General features: G+C 39.8%; 2 protein-coding genes across 9 annotated transcripts in view; one reads left to right on the top strand and one right to left on the bottom strand.

Annotated features, from left to right (window-relative positions):
* Window positions 1–5,783, bottom strand: part of CNOT9 (CCR4-NOT transcription complex subunit 9) — a 30,351-nt gene extending 24,568 nt beyond the window's left edge. For 2 of the 4 annotated variants that reach the window (XM_040476254.1, XM_040476255.1), the window contains exon 1: window positions 5,550–5,783. In XM_040476254.1, coding sequence (XP_040332188.1) covers window positions 5,550–5,768 — 219 coding nt within the window. In that variant the 5' untranslated portion in view covers window positions 5,769–5,783. Of the gene's footprint in view, window positions 1–1,277; window positions 1,365–5,354; window positions 5,526–5,549 lie in introns of those variants that run through there. The other 2 variants (XM_040476257.1, XM_040476256.1) reach the window with 2 other exon arrangements.
* A 150-nt stretch (window positions 5,784–5,933) lies between these two features.
* USP37 (ubiquitin specific peptidase 37) overlaps window positions 5,934–18,828 on the top strand; it is a 99,727-nt gene continuing 86,832 nt past the window's right edge. For 2 of the 5 annotated variants that reach the window (XM_040476250.1, XM_040476246.1), the window contains exons 1-3: window positions 5,934–6,156; window positions 11,147–11,287; window positions 15,911–16,128. In XM_040476250.1, coding sequence (XP_040332184.1) covers window positions 15,973–16,128 — 156 coding nt within the window. In that variant the 5' untranslated portion in view covers window positions 5,934–6,156; window positions 11,147–11,287; window positions 15,911–15,972. Of the gene's footprint in view, window positions 6,319–11,146; window positions 11,288–15,910; window positions 16,129–18,828 lie in introns of all 5 variants that reach the window. The other 3 variants (XM_040476247.1, XM_040476248.1, XM_040476249.1) reach the window with 3 other exon arrangements.

Here is an 18,828-nt window from a genome sequence, read left to right as displayed (position 1 = left end):
TTTAAAGTTTATTTATTTTGGGGCGCCTGGGTGGCGCAGTCGGTTAAGCGTCCGACTTCCGCCAGGTCACGATCCCGCGGTCCGTGAGTTCGAGCCCCGCGTCGGGCTCTGGGCTGATGGCTCAGAGCCTGGAGCCTGTTTCCGATTCTGTGCCTCCCTCTCTCTCTGCCCCTCCCCCGTTCATGCTCTGTCTCTCTCTGTCCCCCAAAAAATAAATAAACGTTAAAAAAAATTAAAAAAAAAAGTTTATTTATTTTGAGAGAGAGAGAGAGAGAGAACGCGCGCGTATGCGCGCACGCGCGCGCACACACACGAACAGGGGAGGGGCAGAGAGAGAATCCCAAGCAGGCTCTGCATTGTCAGCACAGAGCCCAACAGGGGCTCGAACTCACAAACGGAGAGATCATGACCTGCGATGAAATCCAGAGTTGGCCGTTTAACCACCTGAGCCACCCAGGCACCCCAAAACATAGTATGTTTATACCAATGTACCAGTCACTGAGGATTACCTCAGAATTCAAAGAGGAAACAGGTTCAGGGAGGTTTAGCAGACTCAAATTCACACTGTGAGTGTATGCTGGAATTAAATTCAAACTGTAGTCTACTTTATACAATCAGTAAGCCCTACCCTAGTCTGTAGGATTGAAATCACAATGATCCTTCCAAGTTGAAGAAATTATTTTTTAAGAACTCAATACAGGGGGCGCCTGGGTGGCGCAGTCGGTTAAGCGTCTGACCTCGGCTCAGGTCATGATCTCATGGTCCATGAGTTCGATCCCCGCGTCAGGCTCTGTGTTGACCACTCAGAACCCGGAGCCTGTTTCAGATTCTGTGTCTCCCTCTCTCTCTGCCCCTCCCCTGTTCATACTGTCTCTCTCTGTCTCAAAAATAAATAAACGTTAAAAAAAAAAAGAACTCAATACAGAACTTTGAGTTTAACATTCTATTCTAATACAGGTCATTAATAGTTGGACTTGGATAAACAGGGGTTCAATTACAGAAACCAGAAAGTCATTTATGAGAAGTATGATTTGGACTATTAGTTATCATCCTCAACACTTACTTCCAAGATTAGAAATCATATAGAACTGTACATTTTTAGGTATAACCTCCTTAAAGTTAGTGGTCCTTTCAACAGATCAGTTTAAAAAATGTTTATATTACCAAAATTTAGGAGAGAATCACCCTCCTCTCTTCTGTTTAATGGTTTGGATATGAAAAATGTATTTCAAGTAAATTTTTCCTTTCAACAAAGCTTAACAAGGCAAGACACTTACCAAAGTCAGTCATCAATGGCTAAACTCTTAAGTGTCACACAGGGTACTGATAGTTTGTCATCTATCTCTGAAAGATCTTAACTCCACGTGAAAAGGAGAAAGAGATTTCAGACTTCAAAAAAAAAAAAAAAAAAAAAAAAGACCCACGTTATCCTTAAGTGGGAGCAAAATAAGACTTTCCCCCCTCATCAGTTAAAAAATTGGTATTGATGGCTTTTTAAACCAGGAAATAACCAAACCTCTCAATATAACTTTATATTCAAGAGCCAAAGTACCTGTTGGTTTTGCTACCAGTAACTATGGGACAGTGAATAAAGAAAAATGTCACAAGATTGAAAGAGATTATTTTCCTAAATCTGGAGATGACTTAACATGTGGCTTTGGTGTCTGCATAATGATGATACTCCAAGAAAACACACTTTCTAAATAGTGCCAAATGAAATATTAAATTAGCTTAATTATCTTCATATTTTTAGAAGGGCCAGGATGTTCTTCAAAACACCCCTTTAAAAATTGAAGTGAATAAGCAAAGAGAAGTTAGGCAATTTGCTTAAAACTTCAACAGGAGACATGGGAGGAGACAGCATTTAAATCAGATCCCTCAGAGTGCACAATGTTCCCTTTACTTGCCAAACAGGAGAGCACCTGGGAATCCAGCACAGCTTCAACAAAAAGATGTAAACTGCCTGATGATGCTACTGGTTACGTGGAAAGTGAGGGTAAAAACATGGGTTTAAGGATACTAAGACCACCAGTGGAAATTAGTGGAGAAATTTTTTAAAAAATTCATTCCCAATGCATCTCTCAAATAAAGGCTTACCTTTGGCTATTTTAGATCACTAGCGGAACAGTCATTAAAGACCCACAATATGTGAAAATCTGTACTTCTACTAATCTGAAACAACCTCCAAGGTCCACAACAAGGTGATTTGTTACTTTGCTGAGGCAGGAATTATAGTCCCAAGGCTGAAGTCTGGGAGCAAGTCACTTAACCAATGAGCGTATCTGGCCAACAACTGAGCACTTTGTTATTCGCATTTCATTTTTAGAATAATCCTGTGTGGCATTTCTGTCCCTATTTCACAGATGTGAGAAAGAAATTATAGTTTATGGTGGCAATAATGACAATGTTAAAATGTATTCTGTAAAGTATGACAAGAATATACCATACTGTACATTTCTAGCATAATACACTACTGAAGACTCAAAATTTAAGATACTTTCCAAATTATCTCAATTCTTCCCTCTAGTGAATAAAATCCTGCATTCACATGTGATCACATTCTCATTTGATAGTACTATCTCCCTAGCTGAACTAATGCTTTACCTGTTATTTTAAAAAAGAGATAAAGGCATACACAGGTATAGGTTTTCATCATTCAGCAAAAAAAATTTTCTCAATGGGCTTAGATTAAAGGTAGTGTTGCATTAAACTCTTCTCAATTTCCAGTAATATACACCATGACTATCCCTTTACACATATCAGAATAATACAGGCAGTTTAGTCTAATAGAAGGCATGAAAGATTGGGAAAGAGGTGGTTGAACTTTTCTATGCTTCAGTTTCCTCAGTAACCAAACAGTCTAGTGAATGAGTGGTACAAAGCAACTTGTCAGAACTTTTGTGTGATTCCCAATAGCATAACAGATGAAAATGTATCTAAAAGCTCAGATTTTTTTAATTAAAAAATTTTAAATTAAATTTAAATTTATTAACTTATTTAAAAATTCTATCTTTTGAGAGACTGAGCACGAGCAGTGGAGGGGCAGAGAGAGGGAGACACAGAATCGAAACAGGCTTCAGGCTCCAAGCTGTCAGCACAGAGCCCAATGTGTGGCTCAAACTCACAAAAATATGGGGTTCAGACCCACAAATGTGAGATCATGACCTGAGCCGAAGTCGGATGCTCAACCAACTGAGCCACCCAGGAGCCCCTAAAAGCTCAGATTTTAAATCAATGTAACTTATTTGAAGAAACATATATTTAGTGTCTATTATAAGTAATGAATCACAACCTTAATCATTGTTCAAAAGATGCATTAGGGGATAAGTGAAAATAAAAGGAAGTGAATAGGTACAGAGTTTGGATAGTCACAGATAAAAGAGCAGTTTGGTACCAAAGCCTGGAGAAGACACAATCAGATTGTGGGAAATGGACAAGCCAAACTTACAAGAATCCCTTGGGTAACCTGTCCCTCCCCTACTAGCAGCAACCTTATCTTATGACTTGCTTCTTCCCAAATTACATGTGTAATTTAGGAGAAGAAACAAAAAAGCTGGGGAAATTGCAATCACTTAATAGAAAGATGTAATGCAGAGAGTGGATACTCTGAGTAGTTACAAATGCTTAGAAACACGGTGAGAGGAGGCAGAGATGTCACTGGCCCCAGAAGTGACAATGTTTTCTATAGCTGAGTCACATTCAGCATACCTTTTCACTTTTTATATTTATTTATTTAAAAAAAATTTTTAATGTTTATTTTTGAGACAGAGAGAGACAGAGCATGAATGGGGGAGGGTCAGAGAGAGGGAGACACAGAATCTGAAACAGGCTCCAGGCTCTGAGCTGTCAGCACAGAGCCCGAGGCAGGGCTCGAACTCACCGACCGCGAGATCATGACCTGAGCTGAAGCTGGCCACTCAACCGACTGAGCCACCCAGGCACCCCTCACTTTTTATATTTAAAGTTAAAGCAATTTTTTTTTCCTCTCTATTTAGTACTTATGTCATTTTGCCTGATAATGCACTTCCAGTGTATTATCATCTTAAGTCACTTCACCCTAGTGGAACAAAAAAAGTACAACTGGTATTCAGAAGAGTGTGCTCAAATCATATGATCTCATTTCCCCATTATGGCTATGTGCTCTCAGTAGTCACCTCCCTCATCTATACTCTTTCATTCATTTAAGTATTTGAGACCAAACTTTGTGCTAGGAACTGTCTTGGCACTTGGGGTAACCATGTAAACAAGATCCATAGGATCGCTGTCCTTGCCCTCAAGAAGTAGACAGTCAACAAACAGGTAAGTTAATACAAAAATTACAAATTGAGATAAACGCTGAGAAGGATATTTTAAGAGAGAAAAGTTAGGGGTTACAAAACCTCTTTAAAGAGAGTGATCAAGAGAAGGCTACTCTGGGGAGATTTAGGCAGAGACCCAAGGAAGACGAGCCAGTTACACCCACCGGCTGTGTGTGTGTGTGTGTGTGTGTGCGCGCGCGTGCGCGCGCGCGCAATGGGGGGTGGTACGTGGTAAGAGCATCCCAAGAATAGAGAATCAGAAACTGCAAGTGAAGTAGAAAAGCGCAGGTATAAGAAGGGGCAGGCGGCCAACGCAGCTGGAGCCTACGGAGCAAATGACACAAGACCAGACCGCAAACGTAAGGACCGTATCGTATAGGGAGGGCCTCATAGGCCACAGCAAAGAGTCTGGATTTTATCTAAACGCAATGGAAAGTCCAAGAACTACTTCAGACAGGTGAATTACACGATCCGTTTTTCTTATTAAAAGATCGCCCTGATTAAATGAGATGTGTGAAAAAGATTTTAAGGGCAGAGAACCGTAAGTCAGACGAAATAGGTGTTCACTTCTCCCGGTCCCGGATTTTCCACCTGTAAAACAAGTGGTGTGAGCTAGAAGCCATTTCTTTCCCGCTGCGAAGTGCCCAGGCAGCGAGAGAGTTCCGAGAGCAAGGGCCGTGTCAGATTGACCACGGAATTCCCCCTCGTCCCCGCCGACGCCCAGCACGCAACCGGCACCCTGAGACTGTTGGTCAGCGCAATGAATCCATGAATGGCCTGCCCCGGCCGCGAGGGAGGCGCTCCGGCGCGGGACCAGGCCCCGGGGCCGGAAAAGAACGCGATACGCGGCGCAGGAGGCTGCGAGAGCCGACCGGAGAGGAAAGTGGGGGCCGGCTCCACCAGAGTGAAGGCGCCAAGACGGAAGGGCCCGGGCCTCGCAGACTGAGGGCAGGAGGAGCTGGGACACCGGGCCCGACAAGGGGACCTGGGAGAGGAGGCCGAAAAGCCGGGCTAAGGACGGGGTCTGGGCCCAGGCCGGAACGCCCAGCCACTCACCGCAGCCGTCGCCAGGCTGTGCATGTTGAGAGCGGCCGCCGCTCTTCTCCCACTGCCGGACGCTCCTGACCCGCGTCCCCGCTTCAGTGACTCTGCCGCCAAAGATGAAGAGCCGCCGCAGCCGCCATCCGCCTCCGGCTCGCTCCGCCCCCTTCGCAGCCCTGTGACCCTTCACCCCTGACCCCGCCCACACACCTCTTCCCGCCTCCTGGCTCTTGGTGGAGTTAATAGTCCCAAAGTCTGTCCTTTGCCCCTTAAGATTCTTGGCCAGAAGGACGTCCGCCACCTACTAGTCCCCGCATCCTCTGGCTTCGAGCAGGTATCCCCAGAGAGGAGCGTGAACTCTGACTCTCCTCCGGAGGCCAGGGAAGGGCGGGAAAAGCCTGACCGTCTCTGAGGACAAGCAGTGCGCATGCCCAACTGGGCTGTGTAGGAGGGGAAATGACGGAAAGTCCAAAGTGCTTGAAGTGGAAAGTGCGCATGCGTACTACTTCAGGCGGGGGCGGGACTGTCTCGGCGAGACTTCGCTCCGTGCTAGGGCGGGGCGAAGGCGTAGGGAAGGCGGAGTTTGCAGGGTTGCACGCACGCGCCTCGTCTGGTCGCGTCGAGTGTGCGTGCGTGCGTGCGTGTTTGCGTGTGGTCACAGTTCCCGCCATCAGCCGCTCTCCCTGAGTAGGGGGAGCGAGCGGCCCCTCTCCTTCGTGCCTGGTGTCCCTTCCTTCCTTCCCCCCGGCTCCTCCCCCTCCGCGCGGACTCTGTGCTTCCGGCAGGCTACTGCAGGGCTCCGGACCCGCAAGCACAGGTAAGGCGGGCCCGGCGGCGAGCTTCTCAACTGAGCCGTTTTCCCCAGGTCCCTCCCCCCCCCGCCCCCTGCGGTCCGCCCACTCGGCGTTCACTCTTCTGGAGTTCGCCCCGCTGCTGTTTAGCTCACCCCCACCCCCAGGACGCTCCCTGGGCCTCACAGGTACTCCTCTTGGGTTCCCCTCCAGGCTTTTCCTCTCCTTTGACCTGGTCTTTACTGTCACGCTCTTCCTCCGCAATCCAAACCTGGCCCCTTTTCGCTGGGGGCTGTCGTCGTCCGCCACTCGCCCCTTAGCAGGGCCTGCTGTCTCTTCAGGTGACTTCCGTTGCCGTACACCCATCAGGCCTTGGACGTTCACTCTTGACCATTCTTCATTTTCTTCTCTCTGCTAACCATCTCTCGCTAAAAGACATGAATTGTATGTTTGTCGTGCATTTGGTTGCTCTCCATCTTCTAGCTATCAGATCAGGTTGTCAGGTTTACCTATTTTAGGTCTTGATCCATGAAAGGAAATGATCATTGATAACAAAATCCTGTGTTCTGGAGAGTTGGCCTGTAGTGGTTTTGTGGTAATCCTTTTCAAAATTTTGGCTCTGGGTAAATGCCTTTTTGGGGTGGCAGTATCTGACAAGTCTACAAGTCTCTAACTGTACAAGATGTCTAAGACAGGGTGTCAAGGAGGCAGTTGGATATACTGGGTTGGAGCTCAGAGGAGAGTTCTGGGCAGAATATGTGAATTAACGTATATATGTCACCTGCCGTGTTGATAATTAACTGGAGCTATGGATATGGATGAAATTGCCTATGGAGAGTGTAGTACTGGAAAAAAAAATGCAGGGTAGAGCACTGAGGGATTCTTGGTGTTTAATAACCGTATAGAGGAGGACAAGTCTTCTGTAAACGAGATGAAAGAAGCAATCAGTAGTGTTGAATTCTGTTGAATTCAACAGAATGAGGACTAAAAAGCCTGGTGACATCAGAGTAATCTATGATTAGTGAGAGATGTTCGATGGAGTGAAATGGAATATCTGGGTTTAGTGCTAGGGTCTTATTCACCTCTTCTGCCCTAAGCTTTATATTCCATCTATATATTGATGATTAAGAATTTTAACTTCTAGGCTTTTCCCTTTATTTTCAGTTCAAGATCTAAATAACCAATTGTCTGCTTGATATCTCCACTGGATTTTTTCTTAGGAATTTCAAATATAATATATCTAAAACCAAAGTCTTGATCTCCATTCCCCAAATTCTTTGTCTTTCAGTATGCCATTTCATTAACGGCATATTCACTTATTCACTTACATAAGCTAGAAACTTGGGATCCATTCTTGACTTTCATCCCATGAATCTTTAAGTTCTATTTATTCTATATCCAATACAGTTGACCCTTGGACAATGCAAGGGTGGAGGGCACTGACTCCTTCCAGCTGGAAATCCATGTGTAACTTTTGACTTCTCCAAAACCTAACTACTAATAGCTTACTGTTGAGTGGAATGCTAATAGCATAATGTTCGTACATATTCTGTATGCTGTGTTTATTACATACTGTATTCTTAGAATAAAGTTAGACAAAAGAAATGTTATTAAGAAAATCGTAAGAAAGAGAAAATACACTTACAGTACCGTGCTTATCAAAAAAATCCCTGTATACATAGGTCCGTGCATTTCAAACCTATGTTCAAGGGTCATCTGTATGTCCGAATCTATTTCTGTACATCTTCAGTATCACTTTTCCAGTTCAAGGCACGATCTTAAAAATTTTTTTTAACATTTATTATTTTTGAGAGAGAGAGACAGAGACAGAGACAGAACATGAGTGGGGGAGGGGCAGAGAGAGAGGGAGACTCAGAATCCAAATCAGGCTCCAGGCTCTGAGCTGTCAGCACAGAGCCCAACACAGGGCTCGAACCCACCAGCTGCAAGATGATGATCTGAGCCAAAGTCCTAGGCTCAACCGTCTGAGCCACCCAGGCACCCCTCAAGCCACGATCTTCTTTCACTTGGACTTAATGTCACTGGTTCCCTGTATTCTCATCTGTAAAATAGGAATAATAATCACCTTATTGTATTGTTCTGAAAATTAAATGGCACATGACACACAATAAATAGCTAATAAGTATTGTTATTGTAATTGTTATAAGCTGAATCATTTCAGTATTCTCTTGTCTGCCCTATTTTCTTTCATTCTTCCTTCTTTTGCTCTCCTCTCTGAACCCAAATAAACCATATCACTTCTGCATTCAACAGTGACATGTTGTTTGTCTGCTTAAAACTCTTCTGTGGATTTCCTGTCACTAAATGTTTATTAAATTTAGGGTAAAATTAAAAATCCCTGTGGTCTACAGGATTCTGTATAATTTGATTTTTTCCAGCTTCACCAGCTTCATCTTGCTCTAGCCTCCTCTTTCTCACTAAACTCTAGTTACATTACTTTTCATTTCCTTAGTCACACCAGGTTGTTTTCCACTACAGGGCCCTTGCGCATGCTGTTGTACTTGCCTGGTTTGTTCGAGCATGACCATCCCCAATTAAGTCATTCTTCAGTAATAGCCTAACTTTTGCTCGATGCTTTCTACCCTCTACCCCGAAGTCTTAAATCAGGTACCCTATTATAGTGTCTCATCATGCCTTGTGCTTTATATTTGTATCACTTTTTAGAACTTGTAATTATATATTGTGTGATTATTTAAAGCTTGTCTTTTATTAGAACATATGCTAGGAGGTTTTTCATTTCTATTTCTCAAGAATTCGAGTGAATAAGTAAACTGGAGCTTGTTTTAGGAACCATCTTGTCTTTCAGAAGCACCAGCTTACTTATACCTTGTCATCTGATGACAAGCACCTTTTCACTCTTCAGGCAAATTCAAGGACACAAAAGAAAAAAAACCCAAGAGTTTTCCAGCTGTGGATGATTTTACTCATTCTTAGGTTATAAAATCATTCAGATTTTAGACTCTGAGTTGGAGATAAACTTTAGGTCAACTTCTGTCTTTTAGTCACACATTAATTTTATCTCTGTGCATTTGTTTTATAGATCTTTTTAGGAAAGAAAGCTTTTAGAAGTGGTTTATATATTTTAACAGCAGGTTAAACTACGAGACTGAAGGGTATGAGGTTTCCAAAAACTAAATTTTTGGAAAATTCCAAAATATTACTTAAATTCCATATTTAAGTAAGTTGGTGGTGGATGTGGGAGAAAATACTAAAATTTAATAATTTGTGTGTGTAGAACAGTATTTATGTTGAAAAGAGGAAATAAATACAGGAAGCATATGAGTACCAGATACAGAAAAACATTTGGATTTATTTTATACTTAGTGATGAGCCGTTAATGTTTGGGAGAAAGTTTCAGTTAAGCAAGATGAAGACAAGCCATTCTAGAGATACGCTGTACAATGTTGTACCCATAGTTAACAATATCATATTGTACACTTTGTTTTGTTACCATATTAAGTATTCTTACCATGGTAGAATAAAATTTACAAAAAATGTATGACAGGGAATTGACATCAATAGTAAATATTTAGCACTTACTAAGTGCTTGTATTTGTTCTAGTACAAAAGAAGGTAAGACAGGTTCCTTGCACATCTCCCCCCCCAGGAGAAAGTTAAGGAGACAAATAGTGCATGCTTTACTTGTTAAGAAATAAAGAGTAGTTCTTTACAAAGGGTATTTATAGAGTAGAGGATTCATTGGATGGAGAAGTCCTGAAACAATGGAGACTGAAAAGTGATTGTTACTGCAAATCATTGATGAGGATGCATTGTGATAGTGGTTAAAAACATGGGTTTTGGGGCGCCTGGGTGGCTCGGTCGGTTAAGCGTCCGACTTCGGCTCAGGTCATGATCTCACGGTCCGTGGGTTCGAGCCCCACGTCGGGCTCTGCTGACAGCTCAGAGCCTGGAGCCTGTTTCGGATTCTGTGTCTCCCTCTCTCTGTGACCCTCCCCCGTTCATGCTCTGTCTCTCTCTGTCTCAAAAATAAATAAATGTTAAAAAAAAATTTTAAAAAAACATGGGTTTTGGTGTTAGACTTTGTTTTGTCTCTTAATGAATCTGTATCCTTGGATAAATTCTCTCTCTAAGCCTCAGTTTCCTCATCTGTAAAATAGAGATAATAATCCTTGCCTTTAAGATTATTGTGAAAATTAAATAAGATAATTCATGCGTGGCACTTAGCACTATGGTTAGTAAGTGTTGCATAATAAATATTAGGTGAGAGTGATGGCAGAATGAGGAGTTTCTGAATTAGGATAGCAGCTATGAAAAGGCTGGGTTTTAGATGAGTGAGATTGAGGGTAAAGCTGATTCTAAATTTTTTTGCCTAAATGACTATAGAAGGAATATGTAGAGAAGTCTGGGAGCCTCTTAATGAGGGCATGAATTGTATCATCTTCATTTTGTATTCTTACCACGGTGCCATCAAATCAAAGTGGCTCAATCATTTTTTAGTAAGGGAACAAATGAATTTACAGTTGGTACTGTAGCTAGCATTCAAGGAGATCGTGAAAGATGTTTGGGTAGAACTTCAGGGGAAGTTGAGGCTTAGAGAACCTAAATTTGAGAAACAAACCCATGAAGTTAGTTTTGTAAGAAAAGTAAAAACTCCAGATTTACTCACCTTTCAAAATGTGTATCAACACATCATGGAAATGGTATTTTGAGACTTCGGGCATCATTATGTAACAATGTTTATAAAGTAAACAAAGAATATACTCTTTTTCACTTCCTTCTTAGTTTCAAAATGTAGCAGAGAGAAATATCCCAAGACACAAATTGATAAGGTGTAGGCCTTGAAGTCTCTCATTTTGATTGTGTGTATATGTGTGTATCTTGAGTGTTACATTTTAAATGTTTTCAGTAAGATACGTTGTGGTTTTTAAATAATCAAAAAGAGTTTATCTTTTTGTATAAATGATTGCTTTCTTTTTTTAATTTTAACTTCATAAATTGGATTCTTTTAAAAAGGCACACTTATATTTTCTTTAGCTGAGGTGATGGCTTCCGGAGAACGGGCATAGCTGCAGAATATGAGTAGTTCCCCAAGAAGAGTGCATTGCCTTTGGCACAAGGATCAGAATAAAGGTGAATTGTTATTACATAGGGTTTTTCAGTAAAAGTCACTGAAAAGTAAGTAATGTTTTTATTTTGGATGTGTGTTTCCAAGAGTATGCAAATTGGCAGGAATTAACAGTTTTCTTTCTTTTATTTTATAGTAGTGGTTTTATGTTTTAGCATGCTTTCTTTACCACAGAACACCCTCTAGATAAAGATGTTTTTAAAGCAGGGGCGCCTGGGTGGCTCAGTCAGTTAAGCATCCGACTTTAGCTCGGTCATGATCTCACTGTTGGTGGGTTTGAGTCCCACGTTGGGCTCTGTGCTGACAGCTCAGAGCCTGGAACCTCCTTCAGATTCTGTTGTCTCCGCCCCTCCCTCACTCACTCTCTCTCTCTCTCTCTCTCTCTCTCTCAAAAATAAATAAACATTAAAAAAATTTTAAAGAGAAGATGTTTTCAAAGCAGTACCTAAAATATGTGCATGTAAATAAGTGTACAGGGTACAGAAACATTTTTGCCAATATTATTGATTGAGTTTCATAGAATTCTCAAAGTTGAACCAGTAATTTTAATAATTGTGAAAAAAGTTAGGGAAATAGAAATCTCTTTGGACATGCTTAAAGAATAATTTGTTTTTGTTATACCTTGTCTTACCAATATTCCTTTGATAGGGAATTAGCATTATAGAGTTCAAAGAAACCTCATTGTCCTACATTCATAGAAAGTTTAACTGTTGCTGATTAGTGCTACATACTGAAAAAGAAACTTAGTTTTTTTCCTCTTAACAGAATAGGGCAAACCTTGATACTATGATGAATGTACAAAAGTAGATATCGTTAATTTGTTTAGTGCAAGAGCTGGGAATGGACTAAATTGAGGGATTAAAGAAAAGTTTTGTTGGTTCTGCAAATTTTACATCCTGTACTTTGTCAGGGTGTTTTTTTTTTTTCCTTAGAGGAAAGAGAGATGGCTAGTAGAAATGGTTAAGGAAATGTTCAATATCTGAAGTAAAATTTCATGTACTTAATCCAAACTGCATCAAAATGTTTTAGAATTGTATAGGGAGAAATTGTATAGAGAGAAACAGAAATAACACTAAAGGTTTTTTTTTTTTTTAATTTTTCATACGCTTTAGTGAACTTTGAAATCCACACTTCCAATTTTGTTAAATAGTGTTAATTTTTAAAAATTTGTTGGAGGAATTCAGGGTCATTGACCTTACTTTTGGTCTGTGAAGAAAATGCTAAGATAAGGGGGTTTTGTATTATTCTCTTTCAATTTGGTACCCTGATCCATAATGACATATAAGGAAAGGTAAGGGAATTTGACAGAACTCTGAAAATGGAGTTTCTCCAGTGAGCAATGAACAATATGAATCCTAGTTTAGGCAAGTTTACTAATGTTTTTGTTTTAATGTATTCTGTAATTGCATATTAATTTTGTTCTTCCACAAATGATTTTTTCTCATTGAATCTTGGTGAGATGTGAGGACAGCTTTGCATTTAGTGAAGTTCAGGTGCCAGTAGAAAAGACTTACATGCAGTGTTCAAAAGATGACTTGTATGTCGTCCACTGCATAGTGATACTTATAAAGAGCTTAGTAAATATAATCCTATATTGGTCACAAAAGAGGGATTTATGGTTCCAGTATCTGCTGTTGTGTGCATATATATATGTACACATATATGTGTATATATATTCTTAATGTTTATTTTTGAGAGAGCACACATGTGCGTGCCAGTGGGGGAGGGGCAGAGAGAGGAAAACAGAGGATCTGAAGAAGTCTCTGTGCTGAGAGCAGTGAGCCCAGTGTGGGACTTGAACTCACAAAACATGAGATCATGACTTGAGCCAAAGTGGGAAGCTCAACCGACTGAGCCACCTGGGTGCCCCTCTGTTTTTGTATATATTAACAGCAAATTGAATAAAATTGTTAGTGCTGATTTGTTCATTCTTAATCATTTTGTTTCTTGTGTGTCAGACACTGTCAAAATGGGGATGCTGAGATTAAAGAATATATTCCTTATCTTCAAATAGCAAAATCTAGATAGAGACAAAGAAGTGAACAATTTGTGATACAATGTGACAAATGTTACACTAGTGGTAAGCACAACGTATATAACAGGAAAATACAGAAGCATGAAACTGTCTCTGTGGATGTGAGCTGAGAGAAAAAGTGAAAGGTAGCTGGGAAAGGCTTCTTAAAGAGGATAACATCTAAGCTAAGCCTTGATTTTATAGCCAAGAGAAATTGAGTGGGGTTGTGGGGGCATGGAGAGAATACATGAAAATCCTCCAGAGATAGACCACAGTGTATGCAGAAGTATACTGGCATAGTTTTTGGGGGGAAATTATAAATTCAGATGGATGGATTTGGTGGGCTTGTGGGGATAGAGAGGTAAATAGGGCCTGGATCATGAAGAGTGTTTATGTCATGTTAATGAGTCTAGATTTTATTGTAAGGGCAATGGGGAGCTGTTGAATGATATTAAGGAGAAGAGTGATGTGATTTGATCTACAGTTCATCATAAAGATGTCTGGAAGGTGTATGGTGATAGACTTGACAGGACTCTACTGTGATCTTCCATTTCCAATCCAATACCAATAATCGTCAAGAGAGAGGTCAAAGATAACTCTCATGTTTCTGGCAAGGGCAACTGGGGTAGGAGAGGGGTTATGTATTCTTGGCAGTGTTGAGAGCCTAGTGGAAGAAAGTCTCAAGGACCTGTCCAAACAATGAAGCACCAAATTATTAATTGCAAAAGAAAAAAAAAAAAGTATTACAAACACACATTGCTGGTCCAAAATTCTGTAGTTACTACTTTGAGCAGTGCCATGTTAACAGGTCTATAAACAGTAGCAGGACTCTGTTTCTCTGATGGATTCATGTACCTACCAAATTACACTATCTAAATCTGACCACAGTAGGCATTCAAAAATTTTGATGAGGTGAGTGAATAATAATGGAGGACTTAAAATGCATAACACCTTTTAAATATTCAAAGTGTTTTCACATCTCTTTTGAAATTTTGTTCTGTTATTTGATATATAGTACCTAAAAGCCTTAAACTAGAGGCCCTCCAGGCTCTATCTTGCCTATATCCTACCTGTAGGTGGGTTTTGCTTGATTTGTAGTTTTTAAAAATAAATTTTAATTCATTGCCCACAATTTACAATGGGCAGTTTTACACAAACATTTGGAGCTCGTTTTCTTGAAAAGTTAGATGATCAGGCAAGTAGCTGGGTTCACTAATTCTACATGGTAAAATTGGCTAGATTTCAGTAGCAGTTTTCAGAGTTTGCCTGCCTAAGTCATGTCACCTGCATGACTCCTATAGGCGGTTGACTTTGACCCCTTTTAACAGCTTATTTATCTGAGGTCTTTCAAGAAAGAGGTGTTGTGGGCAAGGAATAAATACAGAAAGTGCACACTAATTCCATTCATATTAAAGCCTTTGTCTGTTCAGTGCCTAATGTATGTTATTTCATTTAGTTTTGCAAAGCTATAGCATTTGCTATTCTTATTTACAGTTGAGAAAACTAATGGTTAGAAAGGTAAGTTATAAATTAGTGACAGCTGGCTCCTGATATCTAGGCCTCCTGTGTTTTTCCTTTGTATACTACTTTTTTTTTTTTTAAGCTTTTCCAGTTGAGTTGTTTAGGCAAAGTATGATGATTTTTAATTTCTTAAATTATAAGCAAGAATCTGTATTAGCAATGTTTTTAGAGATTTGAAAACAGTATACATAAAATTTGTTTTAATTTTAGATGATTGTGTGTATGTGTGTACATACATGTAGATAATACATAACACTAACATTCTTTACTATTACAGTTGTGTTTACTTGCTGACATTTGGTAAGCTAGTTTGAAAGTTTTAGATATTCTGTTATTGCTGTAAGCAATTTTTAAGTAGAAGTTCTTTCAGAAATTTGAGTATTTGTCAAAGATAAAATTGGTAAAGATTCTTTCCGCTTTATGGTAATATTAAACAAATGGTAGGTGGTTCTTAGGAAGAGAGGTTTTTAGTGTGTGTTTCTTTTGCCTAAAGAATAAATTATTTTCTCAATATAATTCTGAAGGTTAAACTCATTTGATTATTCTTACAATTTTTTTATTCATCTAATGTCTATACATGTGGATATGCTTAGACTACTGATTGGTAGAAGGAATTGTTTTATGATATGATTTGATATTTTCAGAGGAACTCCATTTAAGAAATGGAGTCAGCTGACTGAAAATATTTTTTGTTTACTTACATTTGAAATTCAAGACCCTTTCACATTCATGAAGGACGGTAAAAGTTGGTCATATTGCTGTGAGCAGTCACATTGACAATTTAGTATTTCTGATTGACATGCCTTTAGTGGCAGCAATATGGTTGTTAATGGTGCCAAATGCAAAATTCAGGCACTGCTAGGGCACAGATACTGGACACATGGCAAAGAAGGGAATGTGGTAGAGAAGAAATAAAATGTAGGTAGACTCAGTCACTGAACTCAGTGACTGCTTTAGTTGTCTTTCTTCTGCTTACCAGCTAGCTAATCAAGGCCTTTGAGGTTGCTTAATAAAAAGTGGTTTACTGAAACAGAGAAAAGGACGTAAAAGATGGTTTATTAAATGCTCTCTTTTAAGTGACTCTTATTTTAATCACTCTTAATAAATTGTAACTTACTATTTTATTTTTCTTCCTTAGAATCTGTCAGGTGTATTTTTGCTTTTTAATTTGGCTAGAAGCAATTTATTTTTAAAGAAAGTATGTCTCCTCTGAAGATTCACGGTCCTATCAGAATTCGAAGTATGCAGACCGGAATTACAAAATGGAAAGAAGGATCCTTTGAAATTGTGGAAAAAGAGAATAAAGTCAGCCTGGTAGTTCACTACAATACTGGAGGAATTCCAAGGATATTTCAGGTATTACCAGATTTTGATGTGGAATAGATCTTGACTCACACCCTGTAGTGAGTAGCTTCCCTGTACAATAGTAAGTATAGTGGTAGCCCTCCTCCTAGGTTAATATTTCTTTTTTATTTCTAGGACACTGATAGTTCTGTGTATATCTTTCATAAATTATTCAACAGCATTGTTGATGGTGTAGAATAAGGAGCGGGAAGTAGTCACCACTATTGAAAAGAAAACTGGGAGGAAGCTGAGAGGAACTGGGTTTGGATACTATTTCTAAGCTATTCTGAAAACCACATTAGGGTAACTTTAGTTATTCCTTTTTTTTTCCTTAGCATAATATGATAGATTCATCACTATTTAGTATTAGCTTCTAAGAGAACTCATTAGTATCTTCTAAAAGCGAATGTCTACTTCTCAAATAGTCTTACCAAAGGTTATAGTAGGGACCATTCAAGGATGATTATTCGAAGTCATATTTACAGCTGTTTTCTTCTAGCTGTAAACTTTTGAAGAATTTCATTATTTCATCACTGCAGAAAATAGTAAATTTTGTTTTCACTTCTATACTTTTTATCCTGAATTACTCATCTTGTTATGATTTAAATTTAAGAAAATAATGTCTTAACATTTTTTGCACTTTAAAATTCTGTATTTGTTAATTACATAATACAAAAGTATAATATTCATTTAAGCTGAAGTACTCTATTGGATAATAATTTATGAAATATTATGCTTGAAAACCCTAGACCTGGGATAAAATTTCCATTCCTGTTTGCTTTTGAACTGTGAAAATAAATTGCTTATGATTTAGTGTATTAAAGATATTCTTAAATAGATTGGAGATGGTAACATGGGTAATAGAAACAGTGGTAGTTTCTCCCACAAATGTATATCTACTAATTGTTCATCTCAATGAAATGATTCCTTTTCAAATGGAGATTCAGTTTTTCAGCCCAAAATACTTAAATGTTTAAGCAAACTTACGTCTTTAGGAGCATGAAGATTCTGCTTGTTATTCCGGCCTCATCTCAGTTCTAGATCAGTTTGCATTCAGCATTCATTTGTTAACCACCTACAGATTAATGTGGTGGATACTGTATTAAGGGCTATTAATACAGAGCTGAATGAGTTGTTTTTCTTCTCAACCTTAAGCATAATCAAATGCATTTTCAGATGTAAAAATATTCCAGACACACTGAAGTAACACAAAGAAGAGAATGGTTTGTGCCCTGAGCATTTAGATGGTAAATAGGAGTTTGCCAAACAAGTGGAGGTAGGGCGGAGGTGATTTCTATACATGGACAAACACATGCAAATGTGAATCGACACTCAGGGAACCAGAAAAGTATTTTAAAATAAACGGACAGTGGGGCGCCGGGTGGCTCAGTCGGTTAAGCGTCCGACTTCAGCCAGGTCACGATCTCGGGGTCCGTGAGTTCGAGCCCTGCGTCAGGCTCTGGGCTGATGGCTCGGAGCCTGGAGCCTGTTTCCGATTCTGTGTCTCCCTCTCTCTCTGCCCCTCCCCCGTTCATGCTCTGTCTCTCTCTCTCTCAAAAATAAAAAACGTTGAAAAAAAATTTAAAAAAATAACATAAATGGACAGTAAGGAATGAGTAGCAGAAGTAGAGGCTGAAGAGCTAGATAGAAACCAGATCTTGAAGTATCTTGTTTGTCATACTAAGAGGAGCTTAGATTCTAAGAAGCCAAGAATCTCAAGTTCAAATTCATTTAGGGGCTAGGCAGATGAGTTTATTACAAGAGATAGTGGGAGAATAAAGACATATGGGAGGTCATTGTGGGAGTTTAGGTGAGGAATGAAGGTCCTAATCAAAGGAAAAGTCAATAGAAGCAAGAGGAGGAAAAGGATAGATTTGAAGAGATTTCAAGAAGACTCATTAGATTTAGGGAGGTGAAAAAGAAAAGACCCTGGGGAGATTCCCAGATTTCTGAGTAGATGGTAGTCCCTTTCATGTCTTGGTAGGGAGCAGAGGGGAAGAACCGGGGTGGGGAGGGGAGAGATGAGTTGTTGTAGGCGTCAGATGTTCAGATATTGGTATCTAGTAGGCATTAGGTAAACAGGACTGGAGCTCCAGCAGAGAGGTCTGGAAGGCCTCAATAGAGTACTGGAAGGCTTCAATAGAGTACTTCAGCTTAAAGCTGGAAGGCCTCACCATACGGGTAATAACGAAAATTGCGGGGCTAACAGGATTTTCACTTGTTAGAGACATCAAATTCAGATTATTCTCATCCTGTTTGTTAATGAACAAACTTTTCCCTTTTGTAGTTAACTTTGATTTTTAAAAAGTAGTATGTGGACTGAAATAATGGTTTTAAGTGATCTCTTTTTTTGCATGTTAAACTCCTTGTTTAAATATTTCAGAGTTAAAGCCTCTGAAACTGTTTATTGTGTTCTATGATAGAATTGTTTTTATTTATTTTGAGAGAGGGTGTGCGAGTGTGAGCGGGTGGGGGGTGGGCAGAGAGAGAGAGAGAGAGAGAGAGAATGAATATCCCAAGCAGGCTATGCATTGTTAGCAAGGAGTCTGGTGCAGGGCTCGATGCCACGAACGCTGAGATGATGAGCTGAGCTGAACTCAAGAGTCAGACACTAACCGACCGATCCACTTAGGTGCCCCTTATGATAGGAATTTTACTGAAGGACGTGAGTTTAAGACCTATTAGGAAGCTTTTATGTATACATATATATAT

Source organism: Herpailurus yagouaroundi, unplaced genomic scaffold (assembly GCF_014898765.1).
Source record: "Herpailurus yagouaroundi ecotype Mexico unplaced genomic scaffold, PumYag 140, whole genome shotgun sequence".
NCBI lineage: Eukaryota > Metazoa > Chordata > Mammalia > Carnivora > Felidae > Herpailurus > Herpailurus yagouaroundi.
This window is presented reverse-complemented; position numbering and strand designations above follow the sequence as displayed.